Source organism: Manacus vitellinus, unplaced genomic scaffold, assembly GCF_001715985.3.
Source record: "Manacus vitellinus isolate BGI_N305 unplaced genomic scaffold, ASM171598v3 scaffold_4_pilon, whole genome shotgun sequence".
Classification (NCBI taxonomy): domain Eukaryota; kingdom Metazoa; phylum Chordata; class Aves; order Passeriformes; family Pipridae; genus Manacus; species Manacus vitellinus.
In genome coordinates this window covers 44,839,034-44,856,944 of record NW_021940604.1, presented here as the reverse complement: position 1 = coordinate 44,856,944, position 17,911 = coordinate 44,839,034, and the positions used below count along the sequence as shown (strand labels likewise).

The following is a 17,911-nucleotide window of genomic DNA, read 5'->3' as shown; positions in this document are numbered from 1 at the left end:
GAGCTGGTCAGAATTTCAAAAACATGTGGTGTTTGCACAAGGTTTTTTGTTTAAAGGAAGAGAACAATAGAGTCGGGTTTAGTTTTTTTTAATTGAAAAGAATTCCTTTGGAATGTGTGCCAGTGTATTTGGAAACTTTTGTTGACATTAAAATGGATGAACTATTGAGGTGCATTGCCATTTTTTCTACTATCCAAGATGAGAAAAACATAAAAGCTTACATACATTTGCAAAACAGTTTGGATTTCAGAATGAATGTTACACGTTACTTAGTATTAATAGCAGCTGTAAAGAAATCAAAGACTTCCCTTTGATAGTCAGTCTGGATTCAAGCTTTGTCCGTTACGCTAAGACTAGCAGCTTGCTTATTAAAATGGCTTGCATAATTGTTTGCTTAAAAGGAACAAGTAGGGCTTTGCCTTGCCTCTGTCCTGTCCAGAGTCTAGTTCCTGAGTCCTTAAAATAATTACTAGAACCAGAAGTCCTGTATAATGTTGACTGAAGCAAAGGATTTGGAAGACGAACCAGTCTGCAATTGAATGGAACTTCTGGGGATGTATAAAAGTGGTATTCTCTCCCAGCTAAAACTGCTTTCAGTGTAGGCCACTTGAAAGGGTCCATGTGCACCATGGCAATGTGTACCTATCATTCAAGACAGTAAGAGGTGTTAAAATTACATAGAACTGTAGAATATCCCTAGTTGGAAGGGACCCACCAGCTCCTGGCCCCGCATAGGACCATCCCCAAGAGTCACATCATGAACCTGAGAGTATCGTCCAAATGCCTCTTGAACTCTGTCAGGCTTGGTGCTGTAACCACTTCCCTTGGGAGCCTGTTCCAGCACCCAGCCACCCTCTGGGTTAAGTATAGTGTGATTTTATGGAACACATGTTCAGCATATGAATAGAAAAAAACCCCCATGAAACATGACTGCTTCTGAAGACATGAAACAGTCCTGCATCTTTTGGGATTGACAGCTTTCCTTGGCAATTGAAAGTTTTTTGACATATTTTGAAGATACCTGTTGCACATTCATTAATTTAGCCTTGGAATGCTGTATGAGAAATAGCTGGATATGGTCCAGAGCTAAGAAAAGTAAGACTAATAAATCCTGCCAAATGAAATTATTCTTTAATGTGGAAGTCCAAGATGAGTAGATATTTTTTCCACACATTTTATTTCTGAAGGAATGAATTTTCCCTTGAGAAGATACTTGCAAGCGCTGTGATCTCGGCATGTTTCCATATTCAATGTACAAATTAATTCTACTTCTATAAGGGTAAGAGATTGCTAAAGTTGCTAAAACAGAAGTTCTGCGCAAACTTTTTTTTTTTTTTTTTTTTTGCAAAGGATTTGATTTTTTTTTCCATTTTGTTTTAGTTTTTTCCGGAGATAGTGCTAACCCTGCAGGTCGTTGCACCTTAGTACTGATCAAGAGCTTTGGGATGCAGCTTCCTGATGCGTCTACTGGTGCCGGTGTGCACTGTCGCTGTTCGACCATGAGGTGGCATGCCACGGTTTGAAGTATTCCTTTGTACTTCATAAACAAAGTATATGTATTTTTCCCTACAACTTATTTAATATTTGTGAACCTATCAGGAAAAATAGAGGAAATGGACCAAGCAATTTTTACACATTACATTTAGCCTGCCAGGCATTCATCTCCTTTGGTTTCTGTGCCACAATAACACAACTGAACAGGACTAAACAGAAAGGCCAGTTCTTCAAAGGGATTTTAAGTATCTGAATGACAGAATCATGGCCTCCAAATGGGATCTGAGGCAGCCAATATGTGAAGTGGGAACATCCTTATGAAGGATGATGCACTGAAAAGAAGTGTGTTTAACCACTGCCACTTGGAGATTGTATGTTCCCCAAAGCAAGGGTCGTCATTTCAGTTCCTGCTCTGCTCTGAAGGTTTCTGTTCAGAGTGCAAGTTTATTGGGGAAAGGCTGGTGGCCCTAGCCAGGACCAAGAGTTATGCTTTTGGGGGTGTTTGGACATCCTGTCCTGCAGTATGTGCAAATAATTTCTTTGTTGTAGAACAGCTTTAATATCTTCCCCAGAAACCCTGTAAAACTGGCAAACATGGATGCGAATGGGGTACCTCAGCTAGAGCAGAGGGGAGCCCGTGAGCCGAAGGTGCGTTTACCTTCTGTGCAGATCTTCCCCGAAGTTTGATGTTGCATCACCTGCTGTCTTTGGGGAGCAAAAAGAAGTAATCCTTTCTTATATTTTTAAGAAGGTGCTGTAGGGGTTTCTCACTGGAAGGGGCATTCAGGCAACTCCTTTCTATCTATGCTGATAAGAAATTGGTTTTATGTCTGGTACTTCACACTTCAGTGTCTATTAACCTGGTTTGGCCAGGTAAGATACATTTATAGGGGCATTAAGTTTTATTAGCTCTCTGTAAAGGTCCAAAACTATTTGATCCCAATTCGGGGGTAGAAACTGGAATCTATTGAACACGGGAAACGCAATTTAAGGGTCTCGAGGGTAGGGCATGTTAATAAGGAGGACGAGTTATGTTAACCAGGGGAGGGATTATGTTAATTAGGGGATTACACAATTGATTAACGTTTCCCATAGCAAGGATTACATGTGAGGGGAAGATGGTTAACATTTCCCTATCTAGGATTACATGGGGGGGGAGAAACAAAGGGGTTTCAACTTGGTCTGATAACATCATCACAAAGTGTTGCCATATCCTGCTGCAGGAGACAGGCCAATCAACATGGTTGAATATCAATAGGTCTCCTTCGGTCCTCAGATTAAGGAGTTTCTCCCAACTCCTGCTGTCCGCAGCCTGCTACATAATCCTAGCAGTTCCTTTTCTGCTGATACCCGAGTTTTCAGATTGCTACAGCTCTCAGTTGTATACTTGAAGAAAAAAAGTACAAAATATTTGTCCCTTTTCTCCTCTTTTCCCTAGAGCCCAGTTTCCTTGCTGTCTGACTTGAACTGTGTTCACAAAACCAGCTGATTTTTACTTTTAAGTCAATTGGGGAAGCAGACACCTCAGGGCTGGTGGGGAATGGGACTCAGGGGCTTAGTGTAGAGGAAAAGACAAATCTCTTAAAGGAAATTTGATAAATATGTATGTAAGTAATAATCAGTTACAATCAGTTTTCATTAACTGTATATGTATCAGGGACTTTAAGTTTTTTTTCCTAGCTGCAGTTCCCAATGGCTGTGGCCTTCCTGCACCTCACTGATTTTTTTGGGGTGTGGGGGGATACCTAAGGAAAAGATTGTTCCTGTTATTCAGCCTTCAAGAAGACCTTTGAAATTCAGGGTACTTACCACAACTTCTGTACTTTGAATCAATGAAAAGGTCTTTACTTTGTTTTGTATAATTTGACACCTACCTTAAATGACAAATGGGAATATAGTGGGTTGGTTCAGTTCTGCCTGGAAATTTAATCACATGGAGAAGAAAACACTGAGTACCCTTAAACTCGCCTTGAGTATGCATATTAGTAATTGACAGTGTCTAGTCAGATGGTGATCTGGAAAGTAAAGTCTGAGAACAATAAACCTACAGATATTAAAGTCAGCTGCATTTCCCAGTGGTAATAAAGTGGGAAGATTGTGGGGGGCTAACTTTCATAGAAGCTGACACCACAGTTGCCAGCAATTTTGTTTGGAAACTGCTCCCTCTTTAAGAAAGTGTGCCTTTTTAAACATTTCACATAAAAAGCCACCAAAGTCTGTAGAACCTGAAAAACTACCACAAAAATTAATCTGATGACAAGATGAATATTTGTCTGGGTATGTGCAACGCAGTGAATCAAGTTTTTCTTCTTTCTTCTTCAAGGACTCAGAGTCTTTTATGAGACCAAAATCATACAGTGTATTGTCAGCATCTCATTACCATTCACAGGAATTAAAAAAAATAAGAATGGAGTGCAGTGTTGATCATCTGGTGATCACTGAGCTTCAGCGCAGCAGCATTCCTGATAATTTTATCCTAAAATTGCAATTCAGCTTCTCATCAGGCCTTGAAGATGGTTTGATATAGAACGATTGTAGCCTAACACAAATTTAAACTTACAGCATCTAAACAGAGAAAAGATTGCTGCTATTCCAGGTTTACTGTCAAACCTGAGTTAAGGTTTTCCAAGAGACCTCAGGGAACAAACTGCTGTGCTCTCCTTCAATTCAGTGCTCTTTGCCCTGCTGTAGTACCTTAGGACTACCAAAATACAGAGGCATTAGAGTGATGAAAGTTTGAAAATGTGGACAAAAGTAGGAATCTGCAAGTTTTCCAGGAGCCCTTATGTGCAGAGGATGCTTACTGGTTTGGGCAGTGTTGAAATGGCTAAATGCAGGGTGGACTGAAGCACAGTGATGCAAACTATAGCTTTCTGTGTTACCTGCCCTGCGGTTGGAGCAGCCACACAGTTGTGGGGACAGCACAGATAGTGGGGCTCACTCTCATGCAAGAATTTGGGCTGTGTTTGGGAGGATACTGGCTGACCCATCTCCTTGGCACTGGCCCTACGTCTTCATCATGAGGTTAATGATGGAGAACCTGGCCAGGCAATCCTAACTGTAGCTGTGCCCAAACCACACGCGTTTCACATAGAAGTGAGGTTGGCATGCACAGAAGTGTGTGTGAGCTTAAGTTTTCTCTCATTTTGAAGCTCAGGCCTGGGAGCAGGCTTGATGCCTTGGAACAGGCAAGAGTTAAAAAAATCCCCAAAAAACAGGACTCTTACTCCCCTGCTATAAATCTGCATTGGTCAACAGGACTAGGATGGTAGGCTGGGACAACAGCTGGTAAAGTTATAGTAATCATGGAGACAAATACAGTATTTTGATGAAAAAATGCCACATTTTGTAGTTTACCTGGATAACAGCAACTGCCTGCAGGAGCAAATGTGCTGCCTCACCCTGCAGTGAACCAGCATCAAAGCCTGCCTGTGTTGGGATTCCAAGCCCTATTACAGCTACAGGTTGATTTTTATAGGATTATTTAGATTGGAAAAGCCCTTGAAGAAGGTGGAGTCCAAGCATTAACCCAGCACTACCAAGTCCACCCCTAAACCATGTCTGTAAGTGACACATGTACATGTGTAATCATCCACACCCTGACCTCCTTGCATATCTGCTGCCTGCCTAAAGCTCTGCTGCAGCTGTGCCTTGCACAGCAGACATTTCTGCAGCAGAGAATAAGGTTACAGGGTTGTCTATGGGTGGATCCTCACAGATCAATTGGAGTTTCTTCATGAAACTACCCTGAATAAACACACTGTTCAGTATATTTTCTAAAATAGAGGATAATGCATCCAGTGCTCTTTCACCTCTGATTCTCCCATTCTCCTCTGCTCTCATGACACTCCACTCAGAGTGCTGTGTCCAGGTCTGGGCCCCCCAACACAAGGAAGACATGGATCTGTTGGAACAAGTCCAGAGGAAGCCACTACACTGATCACAGACCTGGAACACCTCTCCTATGAAGACAGGCTGAGAGAGTTGGGGATGTTCAGCCTGGAGAAGAGGAGGCTCTGGGATGACCTTAGAGCACCTTCCAGTTCCTAAAAGGGGCCTACAAGAAGGTTGGAGGAGGACTTTTCACAAGGACATGTAGTGAGTGATAGGACAAGGGGGAATGGTCTTAAGCTTAAGGAGGGTAGGTTTAGATTAGATATTAGGAAGAAATTCTTTACTATAAGGTTGGTGAGGCACTGGAACAGGTTGCCTGGAGAGGTTGAACAACTCTCATCCCTGGAGGTGTTCAAGACCAGCCTGGATAGGGCTCTGAGTAACCTGGTCTAGCGGGAGATGTCCCTGCCCACGGCAGGGGGTTGGAGCCAGATGATCTTCCAGGTCCCTTCCAACCCAAACCATTCTATGATTATTATCAGCCCAGTTGTGCACAGCACCTTACAGCTGGTTAAAAGAGGTTTAAAGCAATGACACATATGTTTCTTTTCACGTATCTCAAACACATTGCAAAAATTTATTGTTGTGAAGGTCAGAGATGGGATTGGTATCTTTGTATTTTGAGCTAAACAGATATAAATTTGGTGTTATATTGACCCACTGTGCTGAATGTACCTAAAGTAGAGGGAGTTGCTGCCAGCATAGAAGTCACTGCAAAAATGTGGAAAGGTCAAAATGACCCAGCTTATAAATCTGGAAAGCCTTTCTGTGTTTAACCATAGAAAAATCACAAAATCTTAGTTTCCTCCTTTTTAAAAATTAATAACCTGTCCTTCTTGAGCCTGAAATGTGTTTCTTTTAGAAACATAGTTGGTGTGATGAATGCTGCATGAACAGGGACTCAGTGTCTCTTCACATTGTGGGACTGTCCTGGTGGCACAGAGTTACAAGCATGGAAACTGCAAGAAGGCACGGCCCTTCTGTGGCAGGTAGCTACTGAGTGGAGCTGTGACTGCAGGAATAGCTTTCATTTTGGAAACCTTTTGATTCAGACTTCAAGGCAAACCAACAAAAAGCTTCTTCCTTCTCAGTCAGGAAGAAAGGTTGGTAGTAACTTTCTTTTAGGGAGGTTTTGTAGTAATAGTCCTTTAAGAAGCCTGCGAAACTTAGTAACTGGACGCTACCCATCTTCAAAAACTTGAGAAATGGTTGATCTGCAGGAAAGAAAATCAGACATGAGGAAAAAATGCTAACAGCTGGGACTGGGACAGTGAAGCCACGGAACAGGTTATGGGATTGGTTATCAAATCCCTTTTGCTGGAAGTTTTTAAAAACAGAGGAAGGGATTGGTGGGTGTAAAGGGAACTGATATACTTTGGTGTGGGAGCACTGTCCAAGGAGACTTCTAGCCACACATCTGTATGGTACTATTGCTGAGAGAGAGGTGGTGCTGGCAGTATTGCAGCAGAGAAGCAAGGAATTCAGAGGAGAGGCAAGATGAGACAGAGCTGATGGCAGCAGGCAGCATGCCCTGTGTGGTCCCTCACTGGTGTGACTGGTTTGGCAGTTCCAGAGGAATCTCAGCTATGGGAGACGGAAGGTGGAGGGGCCCTGTCTGTCCCTAATCCTGCAGTTTACCTCCCAAAGCACAAGTGCTTATGGCTCCTCTTGATTTTACTTTTTCTGTCTTAGAGGTGGAGGTTGTTAGAAACCTTGATCAAAGTTTCCTTCTCCTAGTTACTGATCTGAAGAATCATTATAAAACACACAAAGTTTGGAGTCAGTGTGAGAGTAACTCACTGACTAAAAAAAAGTTTAGTGAATTGACCTTTACATACAATAGCACACTGTTACTTTGTGATCTACATTTAGATTTTTTTCCACATCAAACAAATCACTATGCATCCTCTGTTTCACAAATTGCAATAAACATTTTTGAAACACTCTATGAATACAATTTGTTCTTGTCTTTTAAGTGTCTTTGAACTACACCCTTCACCAGGAGAGTGGTTTCCCTAGTAACTAATATATTTCAAAGTCTTAAAAAAAAAAAAGAATCTAAAAAAATTAAAATGAGAGAAAAAAAAAAGACTGAACACAAGATACACCACAATCTGAGGTAATGTGAAGTTTTTATTGCCACTTGTTTTGTAATACTGTCTGCCCAGATTCATCCCAATGAAAGGTTTATTTTGCCTCAGATTTCTGGTGCTTGACTTGCTCCACAGGCAGGGCAGGGCATGGTTACGACTGGCAGCTGGGCAGACCCTAGAGATGAGGCTCTCTACCTTCAGTGGTTAAAGGAACCAGCCATGAAATGCCATATATGACATCCCTCAGCTCTTCCTTGCAGAGGCAGCAGCGGGGTTGTGTGTAAGTGCCTCCTCCTGCGGGGGGGTAGGTGGCCCCTAAAACCCAGTCCAGAGAGCAGCAGAGGCCAGTCATGCAGGAAAGTCATGCAGATGTCAATTATGGGAAAAGGTGAAGGAATCTTTGCCAAAGATCTCTGAGCTGGCCACTAAGTTCAGGCAAGAAAATTCATATTTGGCACCCTACTTTTTTTAAGAAATGTAGGGAACTGATAGGTCCTGCTAAAATACAGCTTATGGTAGTGGTCAGAAAAGGGAGTGACGTATGGAACGGATGCTGGAGGATTTGTTACAGTCTGCAATAAAAGAAACAAAAAGTGGCTGGAAAAAGCAGCAAGGCGATATATATTGAAAATATACATATATGAAACTGGGTCTAACCCTGCAGAGGGGGACTTAGGGATAATGGTGTATTGCACATGATCTGTCAGTGTGCACATGCAGCCCAGAAAGCCAACTGTATCCTGGACTGTATCAAAAGAAGTGTGACCAGCAGGTCAAGGGAGGGGATTCTCACATCTACACTGCTCTCATGAGATTCCATGTGAAGTTCTGCATCCAACTCTGGGGTCCCCAGCACAGGAAAGATGTGGACCTGCCAGAGAGGGCCCAGAGGAGGGCCATAAAGTTGATCAAAGACAGGGCTGGAGCACTCCTCCCATGAAAACAGGCTCAGAAAGTTGGGGTTGTTCAATCCAGAGAAAAGCAAGTTTGGAGTAGACCTCACTGTGGCCTTTCAACATGAGGCGAGTTTATGAGAAAGACAGAGAAAGAGTTTTTACCAAGGCCTGTAGTGATAGGACAAGCAACAATTGTTTTAAACTGAAAGAGAGTAGGTTTAAATTGGGCTTGAGGGGGAAATATTTTTATGAGGATGGTGAGGCACTGGAACAGGTTGCCCAGAGCAGTTGTGGATGCCCCATCCCTGGAAATGTTCAAGGCCAGGCTGGATGGGGCTTTGAACAGCCTGGTCTAGTAAAGGATGTCCCTGCCCATGGGAAGGGGGGTTGTTCTGGATGATTTCTGAAGGTCCCTTCCAAGCCAAAAACATTGTGTGATGATTCTATACAACATGTGTGCAAGGCTGGTGCAGTGGAGGGACTTAGATCACTTCCTGAAGAAGCTGAAAGAGTGCAGAAGGTTATACATGACAGCTGTGGTCCTTGAGGTCATTCATCTGCACCTTCCACAGTCCCACAGCTTGAACAAACCATGTATTGAGGAGGGCTGAAATGCTACCAAACCAGAATGGCAGCGAGGCAGTTTGTAAGAAGATCTGACACCTTTTATTAGATCAATGATATAGTGGGGGAGAATATAACAGTTTAAAAAAAAGGAACAAAGACAAGCCTTCAGGTATGAAAGTCCCTCCTGGGGCCTGCAAGAGGAGCTAAAGCAGGAACTGGTGTGGTAGCACTTTCACATCCATGTTGTGACAGGGATGGAGAATTGGGCCCTTTGCCAGAGGAGGGCTGAGCAGAGACATTTACACCTGGTCACCGTAATGGGTACAGGTTAAAAACCATGTCATTGTGGCAGTAGTTGAGACCCACCTGGGGCCCTCCCTCACTCATGTCTCCTTCACTTCCCCTCAAAGGTGCCGAGAGCTGGCGGTGGGGCTGTGCCCCACTCACCCTGGAGCAGGGGCCACTCTGAGGTGCAGGGTAAGGTGGCAGAGAGAGGCAGCTGCTGCTGTAGGTCAGCAGGGATTTCTCTCCACAGGATCCATCTCCCAGAGGACCAGTGTTAGGCCTGAAGGAGCCATGTCCACCCTTTGGCACAGGCAGGACATGCTGGGTGCTGAAGTAGGCGCAGTGCTGGTGGGAAGGGGCTGTGCAGGGGACAGCAGGGCCACTGCACAGCCTCTCGGCACTGGGGATCCTCCCAAGGGATGGGCCTTGGCTCCAGGTCAATGCCTCTCCAGAGCCCTCATCCTCCCCAGCTGCCCTTGGGTACAGCAGCTGCCCAGAGCAGCTGCTCAGCGTTGGCTCCTGGGAGCTTTTGCTTAAATGTCCCCTGAAATTAGCAGGTATCACGTAAGCATCCGGCTTGGAAAGAAGCAAAGGCAATGCTTCTGGCATCGGCATTGCACCTGTCAGAGACTTGGGAAAGCAAGGCATAGGTTAGTAAAACAAGGTGTAGTCTATCAACCCTCCTCTGTAAGACCTTCACAAGTGCACTCAATTAATACAGGTAACAAAGCAGACAGTGTAGCAGCCTCCTTGTAGGGGAGTGACCATGGGCTTTAGGGGCAAACCAAACAGGGCTCTCAGTTCACAGATTTGGGGTTGTTTCCTCAGGTTTTGCCCAAAGCCTGTTTCACACTGAAAGAATTGTTTAGACCTTGCATTCACAGCCCTTGGGATCCACTGCCAGCATATACTGAGGAAGGACCTAAAAATGCAATTATTCTAATACACTTGACACCACAGAATTATTTTTTTTCTGTGGAGTTTGGAAAAGCTAGGTATATGATTTTTAAAAACTGTTTGTTTTGAAGTGATCTTTTCACTACAATAATATTATGTGTCTCTTTTCAAGACTCTATTTCTAACTAATAAATTTTCCTATCTTTACATTTTTTTACCCTGCAAACAGAAATTTCATTCAGCGATGGATCAGCACACAAGAATTATTCTTCTGGGTCCTTTGTTCTAGATATTTCACAACTTCTTTAATTGCCCTAATTATTGGTTTATAATTGTGCAAACTTCAATTCCTTTCAGAACACTCATTTGTGCTATCATTTCTGATGAGTACTTGCAAGTCTTTCTTCTTTATAATTCTGCTTTTTCATGCATTTAATTATAGTGATTTTTCTGACCACAAAGTAGCAAACCTTTCTGCTGTTCTCCACTCACTGAGAAGAAATGCCAGCAATCTGGTATAGGACCCAGCCCACCTTCAACAAAAGACCCATTGATGCCACAGGGAGAACATCCTATATATCACTTGCTCTATTTGGGGACCATCTCATACCTTTTTCTAAAGTTCTCCTTCCTGGTCTCTTGTGAGCACATTAAAATTTAATCCCTTCAGAATACATTTTTGCAGATTGAGCGACACAGGCTCTCTGTGTGAAATCAGATTCCTGAATTAGTTGTATCACTGCCAGTTGTGGCAGAACACAGATATGATGAGTTATTCCCAAGGAAAACCTGCTGAAGAGCCATGAACTGGAAAGCCAGTTGACAGTAAATAATATAACCTGACCATTTCAAACCTGGGAAAACCCAAGCAGAGGTGGAGGGGTGTGCTCACTTTTCCACAGCACCTTCTCCATGTCAGTGGAGAAGCTTGGGACACATGTCCCAAGAGACACTTGTGGAGAAAACCTGACTTCCTCTTGTCTGTCCAAGGATGTGGCAGTGCCTCCTGCATCTGAGGGTGTCCTCACAGCCCTTGATGGTCTGCAGGTGGCCAAATCCTGCTCAGGGGCAGCTGTCCTGCAGGAGAGCATTTCTCTCCCTGATGGACATTAAGTCTGTGAATAAAGCGATCCAGGCTTGCTACTGAAGTAACTGGGTTTTCTTAAGTAATGGCTGGGGGACTGGGGGAAGAAGAAGTAAGGATTTCTGATTTTGCCTTGTTAATGATAAGGGTTTTTTGTCAAGATACCATACACAGTATATAAAAGGCATATCCTTTAGGTAATGCTATATATTGTATTCTATAATAAAACCCTTTTCACAGAAACACAGAATGGGTCAGGTTGGAAAGGACCACAGCGGTTTGTCTGGTCCAACCTCCCTGCTTGAGCTGGGTCATTGTAGAGCCCATTGCACAGAACTGCATCCAGACAGTTCTTGAATATCTTCAGTGAGGGAGACTCCATGACCTCTCTGAGCAATCTGTTCCAGTGCATGGTCACTGCACAGTAAAGAAGTTCTTCCTCATGTTCCAGTGCACTGTCCTGCGCATCAGTTTCTGGCCATTGCCTCTTGTCCTATTGTTTGACACCACTGAGAGGAGCCTGGCTCCATCCTGTTGACACCTCCTCTTCAAATACTTGTAGACATTGATGAGGTCCCCTCTCATTTATCTCTTCTCAAGGGTGAACAGGCCCAACTCCCTCAGCCTGTCCTTGTAAGAGGGATGTTCCACTCCCCTAATCATCTTTGTTGCCCTCAATGGACTCAGAGAGTAAACAGTTTGTGTCTCTGTGTACGTGTACAGGCACACACAAATCTTCCTCCTGAGTTCAGGTGTTGCCAAAAGTATTTCCCAATTTTCAAGTGTTTATTTGTTACCACTTTGTCATAAGTTGGTGCAATCAATACTGTAAGTTAAATCCAATAAAAACCTGCTAATGTTCTCCTTCAGTGTCAATACTGATTAGACTAAATATCTACTTACTTTATTCATAGATTTCTTTGCAATTAATTTTATTTATGGAGAGTACTAACAAAGAACTTGTAGGAAATTTTTCTAACAGTAACTCTTGCATTTAAAATAGGAAAGAGCTGATGCTCTAAAGCTATGCCCAAACTGCTAAATGAAATGAAACTGAGGACTGTCATTGGCAACAAGGACCAAAAAGCATGGCCTGTCGGTGTCCAGACTACGTCCTGGCCTTGGGCAACTTCTGGACCTGAAGTGAAATGGACATGCAAGGGCTGTGTTGCAGTTCACCAAGGACTGTTTTTCACTGCATCAGCTTAAGGTTCTTAATTGTCCGTGTCTTGTAGCATGATGGCACATAGGGGCACAGGTAGGTTCAAAGCCAGCTGTGTACAGTGAAGGGACCAAAACCTGATTCAACCTTGTCCAAAATTCTGCTAGGAAATGGTCTCTGGTACATACTGTCCTCCTGACCTATGCTAGAGCATTTTGTCTGTGAGCATGAATTAGCACTGACCAAATCCACATCAGGGACCACATGAATAGTGGTATGACTGAGCCTGCCCTCCAGTCCTGCTTTGTTTACCAGTATAGATGTAATCTCCTGCTGTCAATCAGGCCAAAATTGGCTCCAGAGAGGGGGCACTAGCAGTGGATAGCAGTGCTGAGGAAGTCATGGTGCTCAGGACAGCCCTCATCCTTCTTGACCTGATCATGGGGAGGCAGAATGTGGAGGTGTAAAGCCTACTACCACACAGACCTAAAGTCCAGGTAGCCTCCACCATGCCTTGAACCACAGATTTTTGACCCCAAAATTTCACTGATCAATAACAAGAGTTACCTCAATCTCCTGTATTCTTTTTAATCTTACAGAAGATGCAGAAAAAGCTGTCTGTGCTTTGTGGATTGATCTTCTTGCTTCTGCTTCTAGTTTTGTTTCTGGACGTGGATGGTCATGAGCTCCTTTGGACTTCAGAAAGTAATTATGATATGTTAAAGTTAGAAACAACCTTAACCTGTTATTAATCTTAAGAGAGCAAAATTTGTAGCACAGACCAAAATCACACTTATGGCCTAATTTAATGCTTTATATTTGATATGAATTATTTAATGTGAGCTTAGGTAACAAACATCTCAGATAAAGTGGGATGGGGTAGAAATTCTCTGAAATCGTAAGACCAGTGCACCACATTTATGTGTAGAAGACACTCCTCATATTAGAGCCCCAGCTGAAGCCACAAGGTCTTCTGCAGCTTGGCTAGAGTGTCCCTGTGGTTATTTCCATTCTTCTCACACTTTAGACATGTTTATCAGCATGTTAATTTCCATTAGCTTTCATAGAGAATTAATTTTATTTAGCCTGCACACAAGTGAAAGACTGGAAAGCAGGAGACAGTTCAGTGGTTATGGTAGTAAACTAGGACTAAAACCTCCAGAAATAGTGCCCATTATTTAAACACTTGCATACAGTCTTGTCCAGATATAAGTTACATATAAAGCACAGATGGCATTTTCCATAGACAATCCCTTGGGTACAACCATTTAGTGCTCCAAGATAGCCTCATGCTTATGCATGGTGCCTTATAGAAGGGAAGAGATAACATGGTATTTCTGGCTTTCTGAGGATTTGTTGGTTCCTATGTACCTGAGGCAAAACGCTTCAAAATCAACAGGTTTTCCCAGGAGCCTAAATAAAAAAATACACTATGCTGTAAAATCATAGCAGTATAGGCTAATTTAGGCTGGAAATGGACCTCTGGAGGTCTAGCTCAACCTCCTGCTCAGGCAGGACTAACTTCAGAGTTAGATCAGGTTGCTTATGACTTTGTGAAAATCTTTCTCCTTACAGTCATTTGACCTTGTCACATTCAATGACCCTTATTTGCTGGAACAAAAAAAATTCCTTAATAAAACTTACAAAAACAGTCTTTAAAATTAACTTGCATAATGTTAGGTAATTTTATACCAACCTGAAAAAATATAAATTGGCCTTCATGCCTCCAGAAGTTGGTAACTGGGTAACCACCATGGCCTCGGCAGGAAAGGAGTTTCAGTGGTCCATTGCAGTTGGGACAGCATTTCCCTGGAGCAAAGATAGTGGGAAACATTTTCTATACAACAGCGATCAGACGAATCCCATGGGACACAATGGTTCATTGGTGGTGGACTGACACTTTGGTTTGGGGCTCAGAAACTACACTGAGAAAAACTACGCAAAAAACTTTCAAACATAAGCAAAAATCAATATAAACAAACTAATAATTGCCTTTATTCTGCCCATTATTAAATATAACTGTCAACAATTGTTTCTATTATAGATGTATTGCAATTTCATAATTCATTATCACAGTTTTAGTTGTTTTTCTCTTGTCCGTGTTTGGAATGTCATATGTGTTCTTGTTTTGACTTTTCTAGAAGACATCATTGTGGCCTCAGTGAGTGCATGAGCAATACCTTTCTTTGGTCAAAATGTACATCAGATCCAGAAATCAGTATGTGCTAGTTCTGTTGAGCAATCACAATTGTTTGGAGCTGTCTCATTAAAAAAAGTGCGTGTGGCTCATGTTCTCTATTTGCATTGTCTTGCACCAGTGCTGTGACTGTTAGGCCAGTTTTCCAGTCATCATGGTTTATGAGCAACTTCTTTCCTGCAAGACTTGCCTCCTGAGTTACTCCTGGGCCAGTGCAATAATGAAGTCAGCACTCAAGTTGGCAAGAACAGCACAGCAGGAAGCTCCCTGCACTGCACAGCTTTCTCAGCAGCCTCTCTCATGGGCCTAAGAGGAATGCCTAACTAATAGAAATAGAGATGAAAAAAGTATTAGGGGAAAAAAAAATAAAATAAACAAACAGACAACTACTCCTCAACAGTAAGAAATGTAAAATGCATTGTTCCAAATCAAGAGTTGCATTGGAATATAAGGAATGGCAGTAAGAAGGCTGGATAATCCAAAGAGTATCCAATACTTGGATTTATGTTGTATTCACTTATGAACTGCCCATATAATGAACAGCCGTGTTGATACTCACGCTGTTGTTTTTGCCTGGCTTTATCACATATGGCTGGTCTTAGGTAGATCTTCCTTCCATCCGAAGTCGAGCAGTCGTTGCCACAAACCACCACCCCAAGGCAGGACTTTTTTAAGATGCGAGAGTTGTGGTTGTTGGTGTTTCTCATCGCCCAGCTGCTGTGGTGCCTCTGAGCATTTTTATCCTCTGAGCTATAGATATGTTTTACATAGGAATCTGGCCATTCTTGAAACCAGTCTATCTGTCTTACATCCTGTGGAAAAACCAAAGCAAACCATGTTTTAGGCTGCGGAAGAGAAGAGAAGAGCTTGTGCAAGATCCAAGCAGAGCTGGTCCCCTGCTGGGTGTCCGCTAGCCGGGGTAACTCCAGCACCCCAGCAGGTGATGCTGGTTGTCAGGAGGGAAGACAGAAAAAGCACAGTTCCCTGTGGCTCCCCACAAGCCCCAGAGCATCAGGAAGGCCTGGCCAGGATGTTGTTCTCACTCACCCATGGGTCCAGCTTAGTGCAGGACCTCCTTTGGAGAGGAAGGTGAGGTGCTTGATGGAAAATAGCAGACACTTTCCTTGTAGGCAGCTGTCACTGCCTGGTTAACTTCTGTTAGCTTTCATGGCAGAGATCCTGCTCTGCCTTTCAGTCAGTTCAAAGCAGTGCTACGCTGAATCATTTGGTTTGATTTGGCTCAACTTGCTGGAAAAAGGGAAAAAACTGAGTCACACTGAGACTATGTCCAAATTTGTAAGTCTTCAGTTCATTTTGGTCTAACTGCCATGAAAGACTTGCACAGGGATTTTTTTGAAGTCCAAAACAAAGAAACCTGACATCCTGGTCAGGTTTTATTTCCACTGATAAAATGATTGAAAAACCAAAGGACAGCACAATAAGGAATAATAAAAATAAAACTGGAAAAAACCCCCAAAGGACCAAACACACATCATCTCAGTGGGTACAGTCAACGCAGTAAAACTCAGTAAGCCATAAAGCACCTAACATACCTGCTGATGGTTTTGAGGGAAAAGGTCTTGTAAGGAGTAGAAAAGCTTAGTAGAAATTTCCTTTAAATTGCTAATCCCAGCCACTGAGATCCATGACAGCATAAAGAATATCGGTCGACTCTCATCAGCTCCCATGTTCTCCTGGTAGCCACTGGATAGTGTAGAAAAGGGGGTCAAGGAAGCCTCCAGATTGAAATGCAGGTGAAGGTGACCTTGAGGTGAAGGTCAGGGAAGGAGACATTCTGGAACATGGAGGCTTTGAGCAGAAAGCACTGGTATAGTATGGAAGAGGCTGGGATCCAGCAAGAAGACAGCTTTGGGAGGTGAAAGGCAGATCTGGACGCTGAAGGACAGCAGCAGGAGAAATTTGGCAGAAACATGCTGAGGTGAGGGACAGGGAGGTGATATTGGTGCGCAGGGTGTGTGGGCTTTCACTGGAGATCATGGCTGAAACTTTTAGATAAGAGAACTAGAAAAGGACAGAGGGAGGGGAAGATCACTATTCTGCCTCTCAGCAGATCTCTGCAAACACTAAGCAAGGTTTCCCTAGGTGCTCATGAAAGACTGTTGCCCTCATGAGGGAAGACAGCTTGTCTGCCTGGAGCCCAATCTGAAGTGAGACTGAGCACCCACAGTTCCAAGGCAGTTGTGGGTGCTGTGTTCCCTTCTCATAAAGTACTACCCAGGGCACAAAACAAGTTCTGGACATCTCTGATTGAATGCCCACAGCAGAAGCTAACTTTTTTCCCTCTGCTTTCTATGCACCTCATCCACCAGTGGGCTAGAAAAGCAATGTATCTTCAGCATTGCTATTTTTCATGCATCAACAGCTCTTTCAATAATACTTTTATGGAAAAATGCATAGATATGTCAATATTTTCTAGCTTTTCAGTAAAACACTGCCCCATACCTCAAGGTGACAGAGTAAGGCAACGAGGTATAGGTGACTGAGAAAGCACTTAAGATCAGTAGTGGAGATGACTGGTCAGAACAAAATAAAATTCTAATCACGGACACATACCTGGGGAAGTTTGATGTCATTGATATCCCAACTTGTCATTTCTCCATGTTGGGAAGCAGAGTTCTCCTGCTCCACAGCAGCTTCATCTGCACCTTTCAGCATTTTTGAATTCCTTCCCAAAGTTAGTGTGAAAGTCTCTCCTGGCTGCTTTTGAAGTTGCCTGGCTGTCAGCACTCTCAAGCAGTTTACAACCAGGAAGCTGTTTCCTGAAGCTAAATGATACAGAGGCTGCTCATTAAAGATAAAAATCAGTGCTCTTCTGCCAGAAAAACTTGTTCCATTAAAAGTTTTGTAAGCCAGCAAGGCAGTGGAAAATATAGCTTAGAGATAACCTGTGATGTTACAGACACATCAATTGCAGCACGCAAATCACGCCTGTGTCATCTGTTTTGCTTTGCTCGATCTTCTGTCATACCAAGTTTATAGTTATGTAACTCTGCTCACAGGCTCTTTGAACATCTGATTCAACTCTGGCTTAATATTTCTGGGACCAAACTGATTGAACAGCTCAGCAGCTGTTAAGGGGTCTTTGAGTCGCTGCTTACCCATTAGATATTTTGTGCACTGCATGTGACAAAAGCAAGCAACAAGAGGGGTCTGCTTCATCACTTCAGATGAAGAAGTGCTCAACCATTTCACATATTGTTAGCATCTCTGAGAGATTACCAATTCATGAGAGAAGTGTAGAAAAGGAGGTTGGGCTACCTGCATTTTCCTATCTCAATAGAAGATTGAAATAAAAAAAAAACCACCAAGGTATGTTTGTTA

At 43.1% G+C, this 17,911-nt stretch overlaps 1 protein-coding gene across 1 annotated transcript; it reads right to left on the bottom strand.

Moving 5' to 3' along the window:
- Positions 1-9,253: 9,253 nt before the first annotated feature.
- On the bottom strand, positions 9,254-17,245 carry GCM1 (glial cells missing transcription factor 1). The gene is made up of 5 exons (XM_008921292.3): positions 17,144-17,245; positions 15,129-15,381; positions 14,069-14,181; positions 12,940-13,068; positions 9,254-9,859 (listed from the first exon to the last, which is right to left on the bottom strand). The coding sequence occupies exons 1-5, from the start codon at positions 17,243-17,245 to the stop codon at positions 9,254-9,256; spliced, it is 1,203 nt and encodes a 400-aa protein (XP_008919540.3).
- Positions 17,246-17,911: the final 666 nt, after the last annotated feature.

Coding starts and splice junctions, on each gene's coding strand:
- GCM1 (XM_008921292.3), bottom strand. CDS start 17,245: ATGCTGAAAGGTGCAGATGAAGCTGCTGTGGAGCAGGAGAACTCTGCT. Junction 14,182..15,128: donor AGCCAGGCAAAAACAACAGC/GTGAGTATCAAC, acceptor TCTTTGCTCCAG/GGAAATGCTGTCCCAACTGC. Junction 9,860..12,939: donor AAAGAATACAGGAGATTGAG/GTAACTCTTGTT, acceptor TGCTTTCCCAAG/TCTCTGACAGGTGCAATGCC.